The 21,295-nt window shown below is 42.0% G+C and overlaps 1 protein-coding gene across 4 annotated transcripts in view; it reads left to right on the forward strand.

The window, feature by feature from the left end:
- The first annotated feature begins 4,003 nt into the window (after window positions 1-4,003).
- The window catches only part of CAPRIN1 (cell cycle associated protein 1), a 30,631-nt gene continuing 13,339 nt past the window's right edge, over window positions 4,004-21,295 (forward strand). The window contains exons 1-9 of one of the 4 annotated variants that reach the window (XM_085224536.1): window positions 4,004-4,192; window positions 4,508-4,707; window positions 13,772-13,834; window positions 14,823-14,909; window positions 17,146-17,384; window positions 17,502-17,584; window positions 19,458-19,595; window positions 20,870-20,922; window positions 21,009-21,095. In XM_085224536.1, the coding sequence (XP_085080662.1) occupies window positions 4,510-4,707; window positions 13,772-13,834; window positions 14,823-14,909; window positions 17,146-17,384; window positions 17,502-17,584; window positions 19,458-19,595; window positions 20,870-20,922; window positions 21,009-21,095 (948 nt within the window). In that variant the 5' untranslated portion in view covers window positions 4,004-4,192; window positions 4,508-4,509. Of the gene's footprint in view, window positions 4,193-4,377; window positions 4,708-13,771; window positions 13,835-14,822; window positions 14,910-17,145; window positions 17,385-17,501; window positions 17,585-19,457; window positions 19,596-20,869; window positions 20,923-21,008; window positions 21,096-21,295 lie in introns of those variants that run through there. The other 3 variants (XM_085224533.1, XM_085224534.1, XM_085224535.1) reach the window with 3 other exon arrangements.

Below are 21,295 nucleotides of genomic sequence, written 5' to 3' on the forward strand. Positions count from 1 at the left end.
TCTACTTCAAGCCAGTTTTTATTAAAGCCCATTGAGGAATGCTGTTATACAGTGAGTATTTACTCCAAATTCAAGTAGAGAGAGATGTTACACTTAAACTAATTCATTCTTCTTCCATCCACCTCCTTACCTAGGTATGTATTCTATAAACACATATTTGCTTCACTAGCCTGAGTGTTCAGACATTTTACTGGATCCACATATTTCTGTGTGCTTAAGCACATACATGTAATCCATGCTCAAGAACCATGCCCAGACAGCATAGGGTGCATGAAAGGCCAATCCTGCTTAACCAATCTGATCTCCTTCTATGATTGAGTGACCCACCTAGAAGGTGAGGGACAGGCTCCTGCTGTACTCTACCCCACTTTCAGCAAAGCCTTTGGCACAGTTTCTTACAGTATTTGCCTAGAAAAACTAGCAGCCTACGGCCTAGACAGGAACACTCCGCTAAGTAAAACACTAGCTGGACAGCTGGGCCCAGAAAATAGCAGTTCTAGCACAACAAAAAACACAACAGTGAGAGCAGAGCAGCAAGATGCCAGTCTATAGCAAATGAAAATTTGCTCAAAGGCAACAGCTATAAGTACAAAAACAAAGGAAAGAAGCTACTTACCTTCCAATGGTCTCAGGCACACAGGGAACTCCAGCAAAATACCCATACCTCCAATGCCAACGCTTAAATGAAGTCTGGGAAGAGGTGGATCCTGGCTCCTCCCCTACCGGTCACTCAGGTGTATTGCATTGCATGCACCAGAGCTCCCCTGGATTGGCCCTGCCTTCCCACCAGGTGCTCAATCACTTAGCATTTCTGCTACAGCGGTGAATGGAGTTAAAGCCAGCTAATGATGGGTCACAAGCTGTGTTCCCTAGGGACTGGTATCAGCACATCTCCTGTTTAAAATCTTTGATGACCTTGACGAGGGGCTTGAGTACGCCCTCAATAAGCTTGTAGGTGATATCAAACTGAGAGGAAGCATTGATCTGCCTAAGGGTAGCTCCTCTCCTTCAGAGGGATCTCGATATGCTGGATTTCTGGGCTGAGGCCAACAGGATAAAGTTCAACACGACCAAATGCTGTGTCCTACACTTTGGCCACAACAACCCTAAGCAGCACTACAGCCTTAGAGCAGAGAAGCTGGAGAACTATGTGGAAGAAATGGACCTGGGAGTGCTGGTTGATGCTTACTAAAACATGAGTCACCTGTTAATGAAGAAGGCCAATAGTATTCTGGCTTGTGTCAGAAAGAGAGCTCCCAGCAGGAGCAAGGAAGAGACTGTCCGTCTGTACCTCAGTTTTGGTGAGGCTACACCTTGTGCACTGTGTTGGGTTTGGGAAAGACGCTGAGGTCCTGAAGAATGTCTAGAAGGTCAACAAAGCTATGAGGAGTATGGAGCACAAGTCTTATGAGGAGCAGCTAAGGGAACTGGGATTGTTCAGTTTGGAGGAGGATCGGGGAGACCTACCTGAAAGGATGCTGGGGCAAGGTGGGGGTTGGCCTCTTCTTCCACGTAAATAGGGACAGGACTAGAGGGAATGGCATCAGGTGGTGCTAGGAGAAGGTTTAGATTAGTTATTAGGAAACCTTTCTTCTCTGAAAGGCTGATCAGACACTGGAATGGACTACCCAGGGAGGTGGTTGAGTCAATGTCACTGAAGTGTTCAAGAAACATTTAGATGCGGTACTAAGGGATATGGTTTAATGGGGGAATACTGGTGGTAGGTGGATTGTTGGATGGGATGATGTTGGAGGTCTTTTCCATTCTTTGTGATTCTGTATGTATATATCTGTATGTATTCTGTATATTCTGCATCTGTGCATATGTATTAAAAATTAATTTAGAATATCCTGTTAGTAAGTTCATGAATCTTGTCATTTTTGAATTTGTAATCAAGTTGCTATTTAATTATTACTTATTTCCCTACATCATCGTAAATCTCCCAATTGGCTAATGATTGTATGCTCTTAAAATTCAGTCTTTTAATTTACCTCATATTACCAATATATCTTAAATTACTACTGAACATAACTAAGTTAAATATTTTTTCATTTCTGGTGATGACACCTAGACTTGACTTTACAAATGTCATTTTTTCAGTCTGGTATGAAAGTCCCTTTGCAGTTCTGTATAGATACATACATAATGCTTTGTTTATATTTGTGCTTTAGTGTGTAAGTGCAGCAATAGAGTTCTGTCTTTGGCTAACAAAAAGACATCCTCTGTAATTATGAAGAGCTTTGATGCAGTAATTGTCTCATAATTATTGCTTGGGCAATCTCATGTAATAACTGCTCTCAGGAGCAGTATTTTCAGCCTTTTTGTGAGACTGAAGACTTGCTATTTTTTTTGTGCCTTCCCAATAAGAATAAATATCTTATATTGGCAGACAAAATCTTTATTCTGACCCGAAAGACATTTTTAAATTTATTGCCACCTATTCTTCCATAAACTGTTTTTTATTTTTCTTGCAGATTTGTGTTCTTCAGAAATACAGCCTTTGAGTACAAACTACGTTAAGCTCCCTATGATTTGGCTGATTTTCCTAAGCTGCTGAGCTGCCACAGCTTATCCAGAATTGCAATGGCAATGTAATAAGAAGAAATGAATAGCAATGGGTGAAACAACTTCATATTTTCAGGTATTATATTTAATGGTCAAAATGCCTCAGTGTGCTTCAGTGTTCACAAAGAATGTGAGTGGGGAAAAGTGATTTCAACCGCTGGGTATGGGGCTTGCAGAAATATGTTACTGCATAAAAAGCAAATCTTAATAGCGGTATGAACCAAAACTTCTTGGTGAGTTGTGAAAAGACACTGGCTTTCAATATCTGAAGACACGTATATTTATTCAAGTGGAGTTAGCTGATTTCTTACACTTGTCTTATAACCTGTTATGCAAAATGCAGTGATCTGGAAAGCAAATTAGCTATCATAAAATGGCAAAGCATTGAGCTGCTATTTAAAATACACACATACATGAGAAGTCTACGAAACAGTATTTATGGATGCCGTGAAGAAAAATCTGACTATTCAGGCATTAACTGCTGAAGCATGAGGTCAGAGAAAGCACTTTTCTGCTGATGACCTACTTGAATTAACTCACAGGCAGCCAGAATCAGAACTGGGGCTGTGTGACTGTACACAGGGCTCAGGTGGGGATGGGAAGGGCAAAGAGAACTCTCCTTTCTGATGTGGAGAACCATTAGGTTGGCTCAGTTGTTCAAGGAACGGCCCCCATTTTTTAAGAAGAAAACAACCCAGGGCATCCAGGATTAAACAGACAAAATCCTAAACTGGAATTGCAACTGAAAATTTCATTTACAAAGTGGAATTGGGGGAAGTAGAGTATTAGGGCCTTATATTCCTAGTCCTGCATCCCTTAACTCTACAACGATCACAGGACAAATGCGTTTCCAATGTCACCTAGCTTCCAGCCTGCTTGGCGTTGTTTTCGTACTGCCTTAATGGGGAGGCACAGAAAGACAGCATCTCACTCCAAACTGATACCGAAATAATCACCAACCGTAAGCATGGAAGGTTCAGCAAACAGTTGTCAGCTCTGGTCGCAGAGATTTATTAAACGCACTGAGGAAGGGAGAAGGATTAAATATGCACCCTAGTCTGAAAAACCAACGAGCCAATTGCTTCCAGCGGCCAGGCACCACCAGAGACGTGCCTCTAGGGCACCGGCAGGAGAACCGGCAGCATTCGGAGCCACATTGCCACCGGGAGCACGGCAGAACACGTTCCCCAGTGGGCACCCGTTGTTCCGCGGGCTCATCCCTGCTGCACGACGCCCGCAGGCCGTCATGGCCGCCAACGGCGGGCGGGAGCCTCGCCGCGATCGCCCCGCCTCGCTATTGTGTCTGGCGCTGAGGCGCCCGGCGCACGCCTGAAGGACCCGAGCGAGCGGAGCCGAAGGGCAGCGGCGCGGCTGGAAGGCGCCTCCTCCGCCCGCGCGGCGGGCTCAGGCGTTCTCCGCGGCCACTCGCGGACGCCGAGGACCCCGCGCCGCTCGCTCCCGCGCCGCCTGCCTTACGCGCTCGCGTGCGCGCTCTCGCTCTCTCCCATAGTAGCGCTGTGCGGAGGTGGAAGCAGCGGCGCGGGGCCGGAGTCGGCTGAGGCGGTCATTCCTCTAGCGAGAGCGCGGCGCACCGAGTCCCCCCTCCCCCGGGCCACTCAGGCACACGGTGAGGGGGGCGGCGAGGCCCTCCGGACACCGGCGGGGTGGGGAGGGAGGGACGAAGGGGGGGGGCGGTGGAAATGGCCGCACTCGGGGAATGACCGTTGGATGGGCGAGCGTCGGCGCGAGGCCGCCCGTCACGTGACCGCCCCGCGCGCGCCCGGGCCCGAGTCGGCGGTACGGGGGCGCGCGCGCGGCCGGCAGGTGCGGCCGGCGCGCGTCCGTCCTGGGCGTGGGGAAGCGGCCGTGCGCGCGCCCGCCCGCCCTCCCGCGTGTCCCCTCCGGCGGCCCGTTCTCCTCACGCGCGCTCTCTCTCGCGCAGAGATGCCCTCGGCTACCAACAGCACCATGGCGAGCAGCGGCAGCGGGAAGGCGGGCCCGGGCGGCAACGAGCAGGCCCCGGCGGCGGCGTCGTCGGCCCCGCAGGCGTCTGGCGGCAGCATCACCTCGGTTCAGACCGAGGCCATGAAGCAGATCTTGGGAGTGATCGACAAAAAGCTCCGCAACCTCGAGAAGAAAAAGGTGCTCCCTTCTCTCTTCCCGCTCCCCCTAAAGCCGGCCGTCCCCATTGAGGTCGCGGTCCCCTCGCGCTTCCCGCTGGGCGGCCACCGCGTTCCCGCAGCCCGCCCCTCGCTGCCTCAGGGAACGCCGAAGCGGCCCGGCGCCGTCCCTTCCCCGGGCCGAGCCGCGTGCTCCAGTCCCCGCTCCGGGCACCCGCGGCCGCTCGGGTTGTTCCCGGCGTCGCCCCCAGGGGCCGCCCGCTGGAAGGTTCCAGAAGGGCGAACCGCGCTCTCCTGGCCTTTCCCCTTCCTCTTTCGGGGGTCCCCCGGCCCTCTCCGCGGGCCGCCCCTTCGCCGTGCCCCGCTCGGCCCCTCGGAGCGGACGCGGCTGTTCCCAGCGGGCCGGGTGCCGAAGGCGGGTGCGGATGGGCGCCCCTCCGCCGCGGACAGCGGCCCCCTCCCGGCGAGCCCCCGGCGGCGCGGCCCCCTCCCCCTTCAGCCTTTTGTTCGCCGCGGCGGGGCTCGGCCCGGCCGTACTGCGGGAGGGCCGCCGTTTCCGGCCGCGCTGCGGCTCCGCGCCCCGCCGGCGGCACTTCCCCCGCTCGCTTCGCCTGGCCGAGCCGCGGGGCCGGAGCGCCGCGTCCCCCCGAGCCGCGCACATGGAGGCGGGAGCTAACATGGCGGCGGCGAGGCCGCCTAAGCCTCCCCGGCGGAACTGCATTGTGCCAGCAGCCCGCACAAAGCCGGGCCGCCCCGCCCGCGGCTCTTCGCCTCGCTCCGCTCTTGCCCCTCGGGAGTCCCGGGTCAGCTGAGAGCGGCCTTTGGGTGGTTATTTATAGAAAGAGCCGCCGCTAAATCCGTGATCCTGAGAGGGTTCGGGTTTGTGACAGAGACGAGATGATGCTGTGGTTAGTGGGGATTTACACGGCACCGTCCCGTGCTTTGTGCTGTGGGATGCGGGGAGGGGTTGCCCTTCAATAGGGGGACCTTCAGTAGGGCACCGACAGGCGTGGAGCCTGCAGATGGACTGGGAAGCACAGCATTGCTAAGCTAAAATTTGGAAGTGCTCAGATAGAATTTCAAGTCTGTGCTGAGTCCCTAAATCTGTTTTAGCGCTTAAGAGTTAATAAGCACGGTTACACTTCAGTTTTTTAACCAACATTTTAGGTTCTAGTAGTCAAGACAGGAATACTAAAGAAGGCCAAAACATTAGCCCTTACAGGTGAGTTGTGAATGAAGCACGTAAATCTGTGTATGCAGTGGTTTCCCACTTAAAAAAATACAATGTTGGATTTTCTGCCATTTGAAAAACAAAAAGAAACGTGCTGGGAGCTTTTAGATGACCTTAGAATTGAAGGATCGCTTCTTGACCCGTGTCTGAATACTGTTGTGTATAGATGGGACAAAACGTTTTTCTTAAATGTGCTCGTGTGTACAAATATGTGCCTGCAGAAGAACATTGGTCCTCATCTTGAGAAAGAACACAAGTCTTATAGTGCGTATCTCAAATGATTCTGGTAAGATGGTTTGAAACAATGGTGTCCAACATACACCATGCAGTACGGTACTAAAATATAGGAAAAAGACAGGAAAATAGTTTTCTACGATGTTGAAAATGAGTATTTTTAAATCAGAAAGTCTCCTGATCAATTCTGTATATAGAAGAAATGAAGAAGATAAGCACACTGTTACTGGTGTGCAAGTCAGCTTTCCTTTCCAGCCGCGTTTTTATTTACCTTTTCAAATAAATAATTCACACCTAATTTACACTTGGCTTGTCCATTCCCCTCTGTTTGAATGGGCCTTCTGGAGTGCTTCTGTAGTACCTGAAGTTAAAAGGGTGTGTGGAAGGTGGTTATTTCAATGGAGCAGAGTGAAAATTAGTGTTATTGCTCATTAATGACCTGGTTCTTGTTATTTTTCGTGCCTGTGGCTGCTGTCATCGTGTTTTTATCATTACGGTGTATTAGCAGCTGACTGCAGGGAAAATACCTTTTTATGTGGAATAGTAATTCCATTAAAGTTACTTAGAGCATGTCTTCGGGAGAATCAGCGCTCTGCCTTCCCTCTTCCTCCTTTCAATCTTTATGTGTTAAATAAGAGTTACTAATTTGTGGGCTTGAGCCTGTCCTTCAGTTGGGGAACCAACAGTTCTTCAGTAGATCAGCATTCTTTCAACGAAGAGAACGTTAAATGTAACTTACTGTACACGTGGACTTAAGTATTTTTACTGTATTAATAAGTTTACCAAATGTATGGGAACTGTTGAGTCGGGCCTGAACCACTGATCGATCACTTGCAGCAAGGACTGGGTCAGCTGTGGGAGCACAAGTGAAGGCAATTCAGGTGTGTGACCAGAAGGCTCCACCTCTCCTAGACCCCATGTAAGGGCTGACTGGCCATGGGGAAGGATTTCTTTCTGGAGATCTCTCCTTGTTGGAGTTTTCTATTGTGAGCCTAGGATACAGATGAGCATTTCTTCCTTGATTGTTTCTTTTTCACCGTGATAATCTTCCTGACTGTAACAGCTGTGAAGTACCATCCTAACCGCGCTACTCTTCCAACTGTACACCAGAATACAAAAATGAATTTTCATTGAGGTTTTTAACCATCCAGAAAGTAAAATCATGCTGGATAGTGTCCAGTTGGGAACGAATAGGAAAATTGTGTAAATCGCACAGAAAATTTCTGTTTAGCTGAACATGCAGTCGTTTGTCAGCAGCTGGGAGAGAGATTAGTGTAAGGGCTCCATTTTTGAGAGCAGTTATAAAGTTATATTTGACTAAGACGTGCTTCTAGTGGATGAAGAGTAAGAAACGCTGTTTAACTCTTAAATGGTATGTGTTGCTTTTAGTTAAATAAAGGTCATTCCTTATGAAGGAACTCTAACTTTGAAGTAAATTGTTGCCATGTTCTGTTTTAAGCTCTGAGCACAAAATCACACGGCCAGCAAAATACAGTATAGAACTCACAATGTTGCTGAGTTTTGTACTATTTTGAATGTTTCTGAATGTATTGGAAATAGTACGGTGTTACGGTTTTATGTTCTTCTCTTAAAAGTTATTTTATTACTTCAAACATGTTGGTTTAGTTTAAAGGGAATTAAGAGAAACTGAATTGTTGTTTATAAGTGTATGTGAAAATATGGTCTGAAAACGTCTATGTTCTCTTCATCTCCTCGTATTTGGAAACAGTAGGAATGCTGTCCTGTTTTTTTCCTTATTTTATTAGGTGAGTAGATCCTTTCCAAATTAAGCTGATTGAATAGAGATCAAACCCATGTCCTGTTACAGTGGGGAATGAAAAACAAAGAGCCTTATGATTTCAGCTCACAATAACAATTTTTAAAACCAAATATTCTCTGAAAGGGACAAAATTCTCATTTGCTAGCACGTTTTAAGATACGGGCAGGTGATCACACAGATTATTCTTGGGAAACTGCAGATATGAAGTATGTTAGCTTAAAGTATTTGATGTGACCTGGCCTTGGTGTATTTGTAAAGATGGGGCATTTTAGCTGTCATTGGTAACACAAGACACTTGCTTTATCAGCTTGTCTCTGAATACATGTAATCCTGATTGGGTTGAAAAATTTAGACTGTCTCTGTAACTATTACCTAGCTGCTGTTCCAGTGAAAATTTGTGTGTATTCAGGTTGTTCTGACCTAAGAGGCAGCTGTCCTCCCCATTCAGTAAAATGTTGGATTAACAGCTAGCAGCCTATAGTAAAAGCTGAGATCAGTTTTCTATTCCTGTAGATGCAGCTAGTGATAGCAGGAAAGTGCCATGTTCCAAGTTGCCCGTCAGCTGCCTCTTTTGTACCATTATGTGGACCACTTGGATGTTCAGGGACATCTTGTGTCTCTCCAGAACCCTTCTCCTTGCGAAGCTTAGTTCTACCAAGTTTGCCCCCTAAGTGGGCTGTTTTGCTTTGTGGCAACAGGTTGGCCCTAGGGCTAGTCTGGATTTGCAGCCTGTGTGGGTCCCGTCCTGTTAAAATGAACATAATTGTGTCCCCATTGCCAGCATGGCACAAGTCTCTTCTCTGCAATCTCTATAGCAGTGAAAGCATGCAGGAGACATTGCTGATAGCTGCAGCTATTATGGTCTGTCGCTGTTGCACACTGTTCTTTAAAGAAGGAATCGTCACCTCCTCTTTCTCCCTTTCTTCACCCACACATGTAAGTTGATTCTTCTGGAATGCTGAGCTAGAAGTTACTGAAAAACAAGTGCTGCTTCAGAAAGGTCCTGTTGCCATCTGTGCTGGATGAAGTATGAGGCTAGTTCAAATTTATCTTTGGAGATGAGACGTGATTTTGAAAGTGAAGGCTTGTAAAACTGTTTGAAGCTGCATGTTGGAAGTCTGAAACTTTCACTGAAACCTCTGACTGAAGCAGCTTTTGGGAACTTCTGTTAGGTGTGTGTGTATACATAATATAAACTGTATCAAGATAGACAACTTTGGGTTGGCTTTTTTTTTTTGAGAGTGAGATTTTGAATTTCCTCATTTGATTCTTTATACTCTAAGTATTTAACCTTTTTGATTTTTTTTCCCCATTTTGTTGAGAAAATAGACTTAAATTTTTTTTTTTGAACAGATTTTGCAAGGACGTTAAAATGTGTGACTGCAGAGATGATGGTAGAGGAGAAATAAATTATAATGTGCAAATATAAAACATGTTAATAAACTTGTATTTTGTAGCTTGTTTTCTTTTTTTTCGGTGGGAAACACACAAGAATTGATTTGGATTATCTTAATTGCTTAATACGTGTTTTAAAAAAACTTGCAGTGCTTGAGATTTCAGAAAACAGACTTGAAATAGTTCTCTCTACCTTTTCTTTGCTTGTAGTGAAGTGCATGTTACAGAGTTTGCTTCAGTTGGAGTTGGGTTGGAGTTTACCTTCTTCCACACTGCAGCTTTTCGTATACGGTTGTGCTGATATAACTAGCATAAATGAGATCGTTGAAAGTACCTGGTTAAATATAGTGCCTCCTTGCTCCTGGCCTCCACCCTTTTTAAGGGTTATTTTTAATCAGATCGTTCCAATGATCCACTTTATAGCATAGCAGTGTAAATGACTCTTAACAGCACAGCTGAGTGGTCAGGCTTTTTTGAAACCAGTATTGATTTTAAAACTAATGTCATGTAACTGCCCTTTTTTTCATTTCACTCTGATGTTTGAAGCGGGTAATGAGTGAATGAGTTTCCTCTCACCTGAACGTGAGAGGAAAGCATCTGTTGCCATAGTAAAGAAAATCAATTTTGGTTTCCTGTTAAAATAAGATGTAGGGCATACTTAAGCAGTTGACAACACCATCTCCCTGTCTTCCCTCTGCCTGGATGGGTGGCCTGTATGTAGTACTTTTCTCCTAGGGAAGTCTGAAATACTTCAAGAATCTCAGTGGAAAAAGAGCTGAAGTGTGGTGGCTTTCTCTTGGGCACACTGGCTCACAAGCTGTTTAATGGGCAATTTATATGCTCACTTTGCCACTTGATATTTTTTTCTGCTAGTTTATACTAGCTTTTATACTTCAGCATGAGTGAAGTTGCAGAAGAGAGGTAAAGTTAAGAAAATCCTTTCTTCTTGCAAATGCTGCAGTAGGCTGTGAAGTGGGAGTTTTACTGCAGTTATTTTACAGCACTGATGCTGCTGTTAGCTTGCTGTTAGTTCACAGTACTGATTAAAAGCATTGTGCTTCCTTAGGCTCCTGTAACATAACATTTAGATCTTACAGTTTCTTGAGGATGATAGAAAATTGCATGTTATTACAAAGATTTCAAGCACCAAGAAAGCAACTAAATACATGTTTGCTTCTCCTCTGCATTGCAGCTGAAAGGGCTTTCCTTCTTTTGCTTTTACAGTTCCAGTATGGATGCACTTAGAGTAGAAAAAGAAAAGTAACTCTTCAATTCATAGGAATAGACATATTACTCTTTGTTTTTTCATTTGATACAACCATGGAATGGAAACCATATAAACAAAATATTTATGTTAGATTTATATTGGCCATTGAAGAAAAACTTGCACAGTATTAATAAGGTTACTGCAGCGTTCTTAATCTGAAGATAACAGCAAAACACATCATGTAAGTTTTTTGCAGCACAGTTTTGCAGTATGTTCAACAAAGCTTTTCTAAGTAGTGTTGTTCATAGAATGGCTTGGAAGAGACCTTAAAGATCATTTAATTCCAACCTCCTGCCATAGGCAGGGCTGCAGCCCACCAGATGAGGTTGCCTAGGGCTCTGTCCAACCTGGTCTTGAACACCTCCAGGGATGGGCCATGCACAGCTTCTCTGGGCAATCTATTCCAGCACCTCACCGTTTTCTGAGTAGAAAATTTCTTTCTAACTTCCAGATGGCTTCTTGTTTAGTTTAGAGCCATTCCCCTTGTCCTGTCACTATCAGACTGCATAAAAATTCAATCTCTCTCGTGCTTAGAAGTGTGAGGAAGCATGGAAGTACTGGAAGGCTGCATTGAGGTTTTACCAGAGCCTTCTCTTCTCCATGCTGAACCTTAGCTTTTCTTGATAGGAGATGTGTTCCAGCTCTTCGGTTGCCTTTACGGCCCTCCTCTGGACTTGCTCCAACAGCTTTGCATCGTTCTTGTCCTTGGGACCCCAGGATGCCCCAGGCCCTTCTCTGGAGGGCTGCTCTCAAGAGTTTGTACACACACAATCTGGGGTTGCCCCAGACCAGATGTAACAGTACCTTGCGTTTGTCCTTTTTGAACCTCATTAGGTTCATGTGGGCCTACTTTTCAAGTCAGTCCAGGTCCCTGTGGATGGCCTGACTTCCTTCTGTTGTATAAGCTATGACTCTGATGTCATCACCAACTTACTGAGGGTACACTCAGTCTCACTGTCTATGCCTTTGATAAAGGTACTGAAGAGCACTGGTCCCGAAACAGGCCCCTGGGGATACTGCTTATGACCAGCCTCCACCTGGACATGGAGCTGTTGACCACAGCCCACTGACAGCAACCATCCAACCAGTTCTTTACCTGCCAAATAGTCCAGCCTTCAAATCCGTATCTCTGCAATTTAGGGATAAGGATTTATTGTGGAACTGTATCAAAAGCTTTTCAGAATTCCAGGTAGATTCTTCAGGATCTTGGTGCTCAATCCTGTTGGTGTTACTGTTTGATGGTTTTTGGTTTGTGCTGGAAACTGCATCACCGACATTGTTTGGGTTTTTTTACGTGTTTTGTAGACGCTATTTTTACCCTCTTACTTTAGCAGTCCAGTTTACTATGCAGCTTCACGAACAATTGCATCACTGTAACTGAGGGAATGGTAAACAGAAGCATGGAAGTAAGTGGTTTGAGTAGGAACTTCTTGAAATTGGTCTGCGAAGCCAGCTTAGTGCAGGACGCAAGCCACCTTAAGCAGAGGAAGATTTGGTTAACTTAAGCATTGGAATGTTTGAGCTCTTTACACTGCTTTTTTAATTCTTCACAGCTCAGCTGGTGTCTCTAAAATCATGAAAACTACTTCTCTACTTTGTTTTTGTCCAGCCACATTTTCGTCTGTTTTAATACAAGGTAGTATGTGTTAGAATTAAATTTCCTTGTTTCCTGACGTGGTGGATTTCCAATACACTGAATGCTTTTCAGGACAATTCCGTTGATGTATTTCCAACTGTGGCTGCTGTGTTTGACAGCTTTTTTAGAGTACTAGAGTCTGTGTCCAGCATGAAATTCCCTATAATATGTTGTTGGAGCTCAGGAAGTTCTTATTTCTTGGACTTTGCTTACAGCATTAATGGCTTCGATGCGCTGAAAGGTGAAGTAGTTAAATCTAATGGGTAGAATTTTCAACTAATTTTTTTTTTGTCTCCAGCTGACACCGAAAGGACCAAGCCACATCAGTGTGTTTCTGTGTTTGACTAAGTGATGCTGGACATCAAATAATACAAGCTTTGCTGTTCAGCTCTTTCATAGTCCATTCTAAGATGTCTGGTGTTGAGCAGAGGAGGTGAATTAGCTAGAAAAACTCTAGTGAAATATTTTGACTGAAATATCACTAAGTAAAATTAGTAGTAAAACAAAACCAAAGCAAAACAAAAACCCACAAATAAGCTGCCACCACCAAAACAATCAAGCAAGAACAAAAAAACCCCCATGTTTAGTATATGGTGACATATACTTAGTGACAAGTATAAACTAAAGCTATGGTTGTGTCAGGGTTTTAATTCTTCTGTGTTCAAAAAGAAGTTTGCCTGCTCTCATTTTCATGGTTTTTTTTAATACTAGATCAGGAAGATAATGACTAAGGATCATTTTAAAGCTTTTAAAATGCAAGCTTCATAAAATTACGATCAGTTGTGATGTGTAGAAATGGTGGAAACTTAGAGATCTGTATGTAGGTTTTCCATACAGATTTTGCTTCCTGCCTAAGACCCTTAAAATTTAGCCTGTAATCCTTTATGTCATTTTGGGCCTGCATGAGTTATACCTGCTCTTGACTACTCTCAGTGTTTTGCAGAGTTTTGTATTTAAGCAGATTAGAGACTTGGTCCTGCTGAAAATTAAGCTAATGATTGTGAAGTGTCTCCCCTTTAGAAAGAAATCTTCATGCTTTTGAATAGAAATATTTTATTGCTATTAACATGAGCTGTGTTGATGGGCGTTCTTGCACTATCTGAACTGGTACAAGTGTAAAGAATTAAGTTTTGAATCTTATTAGCAGTGGCTTCTTCCTCTATAGTCATGTTTTTGGTATTGTAGTGATACAGTGGTACTACTGTGGCTCAGGACTCTCTTCAGCTCTGTAATTAGGAATGAAGGAAGTGTGCTATCAACATTCTCCACATTAGGAAAAACTTGTCCTTGCTTGGAAACTGAGACAGTTCATAAAGATACATTGTTTTAGCCTAAGTAAGAGTTGTAAATACTTTCCTAAGAGACAAATATTTTCATTTTCAACCCAGAAGGCGAGTTTTCTTGGGTACTATTTCTGCGTGACAGTTGCATGTTTGTGTAATGTGCTACAGTCTGTATTTACTGTAATATAGCAGTACCTGATTTTGTTAGCAGGAACAGAAAAAGCAGTACTCTTTGTAATAGGATTTTTTCTTCCTTTCAGAGCAAACTTGATGACTACCAGGAACGAATGAACAAGGGAGAACGTCTAAATCAAGATCAACTGGTAAAAAGAAAAAAATAACAACTAGATCTCTCTTAATGTTTGCTGATGTTGGGGAGGGAAGGGATGAATTTCACTTCTGCTTGTTAAAAGCTAGATTTTTAAGACTTTAGTCTTGACCTCTGTTTCTTATTGCATGGAAGATCTGTTTTTGTGTTCATAAGAAACTGAAGGAATCTGTAGAGGAATTTGTCACAATGCTTTGTTATGCTTGCTGAGGTTGGGTTGTGAGCAGGCTGTGGTAAAAAAATGGCTTCTGTTGTAATCTAGTACTGTTGAAAGAGCTGAACAGTATGTTTGAGGTTCCCTGGACATCATTCTTTTCTTCCTAGAAAATGTGCCCAGGGAGAACTTAAAGAGCTTAGTCACTTGATCACACTTAACTTACAAATAAGCAGTCTAGCCAGAGGTTTAGCTTAGGCTAAGTTCTGCAGGGGAGCTGTGACTCTTGGCAAACCAGGCTTGCTCTGTGTGTGTGTGTGTGTGTGTGTGTGTGTGTGTGTGTGTGTGTGTGTGTGTCTCAGCTTAACAGCTGTTTTCCAGTTATAATAAATCTGAAGCAAGTGTCAAATTAAGTTGTATTATGCAAACATGCAAATTGATATTAGAGATTGCTTGGGAGTCAGCAATATTTTGTTGATTATTTTCAGTATGGAGAAGATTTAAAAAAAAAAAAAAAAGTACTCAATAGCAGTTGTAGCTGTTCATGTTACAACATTAAACTAGTGTGTCAGCATATTCATGCTTATGTTTCAGTGTACTTCCTAAGAAACAGCAGGCCCTACAGACATACAAGACAGGCACAAGTCCCTTCCATATTTTGGCCAGTGAGAGTTCAAAACTTAACACTGCTGCAGTCTGTTTAGAGATGGTTACTTGTGCAGCTGTGTCTCACTTAGAAATTGTAAGTGCAGCAAGTAGTTTTTTGGAAGCATGTATTTTGTCCTCTTTCTGATTGGTTGCTCTTTTTTTTCTTTTTTTGCTTTTTAAGGATGCAGTGTCAAAATACCAGGAAGTGACAAATAATCTGGAATTTGCTAAAGAACTGCAGAGGAGCTTTATGGCACTGAGCCAAGATGTAAGTAAAGTGGCCCACTGTGGGCTTTCAGCTGCTGTGTGTGGCACTGGGGATTTAAATTGTCTTTCACCAACACTGGATGCAGCAGCCTCTATTACAGAAGGTGAAATGCTCATTAAATGTATGTTTGACTACTTTCTCTTAATGTTGTATAGCTTGTGACACGTTTCTTCAAAGCCACTCCTAGATGTTTTCTGAAGCACTGCCTGAAGGTACAGGAACAAAAATATGGTGATAATTTCCTGACAGGAGAGACGTTTTTAAGACACTGATCACTGGACAGGCCTGTCATACCACACTACAGTCTGCCGCTTGTTGCCATAAGTAATTCTTTTTTTCCTGAAAGAAAAGAGGGATTTCACAGGCCTGCTTTTCTGGCAAGTGATTGAATGTTTTTATTTCCTTATGTTACTGTAGCTTATCAAGCTTCAGCAACTGTGAGCATAGCAGTTCCTTTTTCAAGATTTTTCCTGTATTAGTAATTGCAAATACAATCTGAAACTACAATATGGAACAGGTTTCAAGACTAAAATATTTTTTATAAATTATAAGGTAACTGAATACTGCCTAAAATAGATAGTCTTAGAAACTGCTGCTATGTACAGGCTGTAAAATGACAGTGTGGTCAAGAATAAGTTCTAAAATTCCAAGAAGACAATTCCAGTTACATGAGCAGCTTTTCTCTGTTCTTCATTCTTTTCAAAAGAGACAGTTCAGGCCTACTCAATATTGTTTCAAGGGAGAACTAATGCAGGTGCAAACAGAAATCATAATCCATGCCACATGAATGGAAGATTGTATATGTAGTTAGAATTGATGAGTTACAGAAAGAGCAGTAACATTGGTAGAATTCATTAAGTCACCAACGTTAAACCAGTCTGCTGCATTAACAAGTGTATTCAATTTAGGAACAAGCTGTGTGACAATTTCAAGGTCAGTCAGCACCCTGACCTTATAGGTTGCTTTCTACATTTCTCTTGGTTGTAAACTTGGAAGCTTGTAAGCCAAGCCAGTTTTTTGCTTTTCTTGCATCAGGTTTCCGTGTATGTTCATGGAACGTTAGTAACAAAGAGCTTTCTTCCTCCACAAGTATGTCCTGAAATGTTTCTTGGTCAGCAGAAAGAGGGACTCCAGGAATAAAAAGTTGATCTCTTGCTTTAAAGCTTGCTTCCAGTTGTTTCAGGTTTGAAACAATGTAGATGCTTCAGAGTGAGAGAGTTACTATCACGAGTTACGTTTTTTGGAAAAGAAGGTTAAATTTTTGTGTGCTTGGGATGAGAGCAAGTTCAATTTTGGAGGCTAGAACAAAGAATAAAAATGAAAGAAAGCCTGTGGCTCAGACTAGTAAGGCATTTCAACCAGTGTTGCAACAGCAATTGTAGAAGATATGATACAGATTACATAACAAAAATTATCTGTTCCCTGCCAGCATACATCATCCTCAAACTGAGAATGATGTAGAGTTGATTCCTTCCTGTTCCCTTTAGTATCTGTGCACCTTTTGTCTCAGAATTTGTCGTAATGCTTTTCTTAAACTTGCTGATAATAGTCTCCCCAGCCTTCATGGCAAAACATTCCACGAGTTCCCTCCTATGAGTACTTTTATTTATCTGTTTTAAGTTGACCTCCAGCTGGTTCCAGTGAATGCCTTGTACTGGCTGTGATGGGATGTGGTGAACGTTAGTGTTATCTTCTGACCTTTGTGGTCTTTTAAACAAAACAAAACAAAAAATCTGGATCACTTTTACTCCTCCAAATTGTAAAGCCTGAACATGGGCTGTAAATAGCTGTAATGCTTGTTTTAAAGGTACCTTGCTTTGTGCATTTGTTTACTTTCATCTAAATCAAAATCATTTAGACATTACAGAATAATTCATAAAGGAAGTAGATAGTATTAATCTGAGCTTGTTTCACACAGCTCCTTCGCATCTGAAACTTTATACATTGTGGCTGCAGTTGCTTGACTAAACTACTCAGAAGTTATGCAGAGAAATACAGACTTCAGATAAGAATATAATCAAAATCCAATGTAGTGTAAGGTTTGTGGCATCGATTCTAAAATTTGGTTTAATTTGCAGGCGTTTGACTTTGCTTGAAAGATACTTTTCATGCTTCACTGGTACTCTGCTGTAACATCAGATTGATAAGGAGCGGTTTGGCATCCATCTTTACTTGCCAATAAAATACGTTTTCAATGTTTTTTTGTTTTTTTTAATTCCTTTTTGATTCTGAACAGATCCAGAAAACAATAAAAAAGACAGCTCGCAGGGAGCAGCTGATGAGAGAAGAGGCTGAGCAGAAGCGTTTAAAGACTGTGCTGGAGCTGCAGTTTATTTTGGACAAGTTGGGTGATGACGAAGTGCGCAGTGACTTGAAACAAGGATCAAATGGAGTCCCAGTACTGACAGAGGAGGAACTGACAATGCTGGATGAATTTTACAAGCTAGTTTATCCTGAAAGAGACATGAACATGAGGTAAGCTTATAGGAAAGTACTTTCCTTTATAATTGTTGTTCAGTTAATGGTATTTATTTATTTTGTGATTAAATTACTACAAGCTTAGTAAGAAATTAACTCTTATTAATTTTTAAGGTTGAATGAGCAGTATGAGCAAGCATCTGTTCACCTGTGGGACTTACTGGAAGGGAAGGAAAAACCTGTTTGTGGAACAACCTGTAAGTATAGTCTGTTTGAAAGAGCGCACTGAATTTGTGCTTGACCTAAATTACAGTGTCTGATGTAAAAGAATTCTGATAGTTAAATGTCTTTCCAGCATTTTATAGTTGCTGCTTTTTCTCAAACACTGCCTAGATTGTATTGGAATAACTCACTGAAGTACAAACTTTGTGTGTACGGTATTTTTTTTGCTGATGCAGCATTGCTCAGTATTTAAGCGTAGTCCATTCCTACTGTTTCAGCAGAATTTAACTGCTGTTGATGCTTTGTAGCAATTCTTTGTTTTCTGGAAACATTTGTATGGACCAGGAGCTTAGACAGCAACATCATCTAATATATAAGCTGGCACAACCTTATTTAGTGTGATGGGCTACTCAGCCCTGTCCCTTCCTACAAAAACACTTCATTTTTATTTCTGACCTAATTTTAAACAATTAACTAACTGTAAATTGATGCATGATTATTTGTTTTCTTGTATAAATGTCAATTTCCACAAATACTTAGCTTTTAACATTATGACATTATATATTAAAAAAATGGCTGCGTTAGACAGTTACCTATTTCTTTTGAAGTCTCAACTGGAAGGTTGTAGGGAAGATTGTCCTTCTTAGTTAAAACTGCTTTTCTCATTTGCTTTTTAAAATTCCAGTCATTCTTGCTATGCTGCAGCAATTTTAAGCTGTTGGAAGAGTTTTTGTTTGCAGTGATCTAACTTACTTTACTGAGGGAATGATACACAGAAGTTATAAATATTTTGGCTCTAATGAATATAAGACTTGTCTTATTAGTGTCAGAACAGGAAACCTCAAACCATTTACACAGTTAAAATGAAATTTTATGAGAAGATACCTTTTTTTTTTTTTTTTTTTTTTCCCCAGTTAATACAAACCTTTGAGACTTAAGGTTATTGCAAAACAAATGGTGTTGGATCATTGTGAGAGCTAGTAGATGTGTAGTATTTCTTTTTGGGAGAGAAAATAAGGAAAGAAAAAGTATGGGAGCAGTTTTCATGAGAGAGATGATGGTTGTGCCTTGGAGGCCTAGTCGTTTTCTTACTGGATGTTAAGAAGTTAGGCTGGGTATTATCTGGATATCAGGATGAACTTTTACTGATGTCGTGGGCGATATTAATGCATTTCTGTGTTCTTCTATGTGTATTGATTCATACAGTGATAATCATCACTTGCTAGGTATGCATTGTGAATCTTCTGACTCTGTTGCTTTGTTTTTTATCTGTTTTTGGGGCCTAGACAGTAGGTATTGCTGCCTTTCCAATATGGCTGTACAAATTTGTTCTAGGCTAAGATGCTGCTGCATTCATATGGGCACTGAGTGAAGTGAAGGCTTGTTCTTGTTTCACTTGCAAAGCCTGTTCTGAGTCACCTACCTCAGGAGAAGAATCTTTGTGATGTTGGTACCCGTGTAAATTAGTAGTGACTGCAGCTTGAGAAATTGACTTGTAGTAAGGTTTCTTAATTAGGAAGGAAATGGGGTTGAAACTTCAGTGGGTTCCTAAAACTCTTCTGAGTCAAAACTAAGCAACCAGAGACTTTTGAAATAGTAGTAAAAGTATACTTGAATTTGAAAACCTTACACTGATTTCAAAGTGTTTCATTAGTCTTCTGAAGGGTATTGCATATTCTTCTATTTGCCCTTTTAGATTTTTGTCTGAATTAAAGCAGATAGTATGTTTATTGAATATGATCTAGTAATACAGATGGTAGTTCTGTAACAGTAATGTCTGTGGACAGGCAGCAATGTCTTCCTAGTGAAAGAGCAGTAAAATGTACTTGGGATCTTCGGGAAGAAAGGGAAACGTGTAGGATAAGGATTAGAGTTCAGGGACTGTTAATTTTTAACTTCTTTTCTCAGATAAAGCCCTAAAAGAGGTTGTTGAACGTATTCTTCAAACTAGCTACTTTGATAGCACCCATAACCATCAGAACGGATTATGTGAGGAAGAAGAGGCAGCACCCACACCTGCAGTAGAAGACACTGTAGCAGAAGGTGGTAAGAATGTGAAGATCCCCTGTTTTCTGGCATGTTTCTGCTGTACTGTCAAGTCTCTTTGGACTCATCAGACTAATTAAATTGCAAATGTGATTTTATGTACTAAGAGTTTTGAATAGAAATGTAATTACCGGATTATCACATACACAAACAGCTGGGCAATATATATAGGGACAGTCAACCACTTGTTAGATCCTGTTCTGAGACATGAGAAAAGAAGAACAGAGCAGTGTTTCAGAAGAGTTCTGTAAGGGTTACTCTTGCTAGCTACTGTTCTGGAAGGACCATAATCCTTTCTAATGATCACACTGTTAAATGTCCTCAGTTACGCACAAGGAAAGGCTGGCTATTGTAGCTGTGGAGCATCAGCTGAATGGAGGAACAAAGTCACTTGGTAGGATGTCTTTTTGAACACATCCTTCAGTATTTGTCCAGTTTGTCACTTGCTGAAAGAAGAACCGAAGCCAAAATGAAATGATTTAGAAGCAGTTTTGTGCAGATGAGATCATTTCCAACATCTTTCCTATTTTTTTCCTGTTGAACTTGTGCTTTACAAACTCTCAGAACATTTTGTTTGTAATATTGAAACTATCAAAGATCTAAGTACTAGCTGCTGGATCCTTTCCATTTTGCTGTAATTCCATCACTTAGTCCCTTTTTTAGAAGGGAGAAGTATTTGAAGTAGGGAATGTTTACGTGCAAGGGTTCCATACTTGAAGAAAAAATTCCTGCCTTTTTTTTTTTTTTTTTTTTCCTTTTGAATATGCTGTGGAGGATAATAAATTTGGAGGTAGCAGAATGTAATTCTTCATAGTAAGAGTTTTATGTGAGTTGTTACATTTTGTTTTGTTAATTATTTTCAAAACTTCAGAAATCTTTGGTAGTGCTTAGTTCTCTGTTCTGACATTCTTCATTCTGAGAAAGATGTTTCTTATTTTATCTGCCTTTTATCATTAGGTTTGTTTCTGAGCCCAGCAGATACTTAACTATAGAAGTTATGTTGAGGCTCTAATTTCAGATCTAATTAGAATCCTGTTTGCCTAAATGTGTGTGATGAAGCAACTCTTTCCTTATTGTATAGCAGGCTTCTAATACTAGGTATTAACATAAGTGTAAATGTGCATGTTCATTCTTACACCTAGTTGTTCTTCCTGTATACTAGCTATCTTCCTGTCTTCAGAGTATGTTTTTGATCATGTAAATCTAGTCTTTAATGTCTTGTGGGTTGTTTTTTGTTTGTTTTCCTTTGCGTAAATGGTCTGTTTTTTTCACAGAACCTGATCCAGCAGAAGAATTTGCTGAACCTACTGAAGTTGAATCGACTGAGGTATTACTCACTAGAAAGATTGTCATTTTATGCAGCTTTAATGCCACTTACTTTTACTTTCATACCCTTTCTTATTTTTATTTTAGTATGTAAACAGACAATTCATGGCAGAGACTCAGTTCAGCAGTAGTGAGAAGGAACAGGTAGATGAGTGGACAGTTGAAACGGTTGAGGTAAGATCTTGTGTACTGCAGGTAAAATTGTAATCCCTGTTTCTGCTGACTCACAGTTCATGATGAGTTATAGTATTTCACCCTCTCTCCCTTAACATGTATAAAAGTATATATTTAAATAGGCTTGAAATGACTACTCACCCTTCAATTGTATATTTAGCTCAGGAGTAACTAAAATAAAAACAATGCAGCCTGGCTAA

Source organism: Meleagris gallopavo, chromosome 5 (assembly GCF_905368555.1).
Source record: "Meleagris gallopavo chromosome 5, MGAL_WU_HG_1.1, whole genome shotgun sequence".
Classification (NCBI taxonomy): Eukaryota; Metazoa; Chordata; class Aves; order Galliformes; family Phasianidae; genus Meleagris; species Meleagris gallopavo.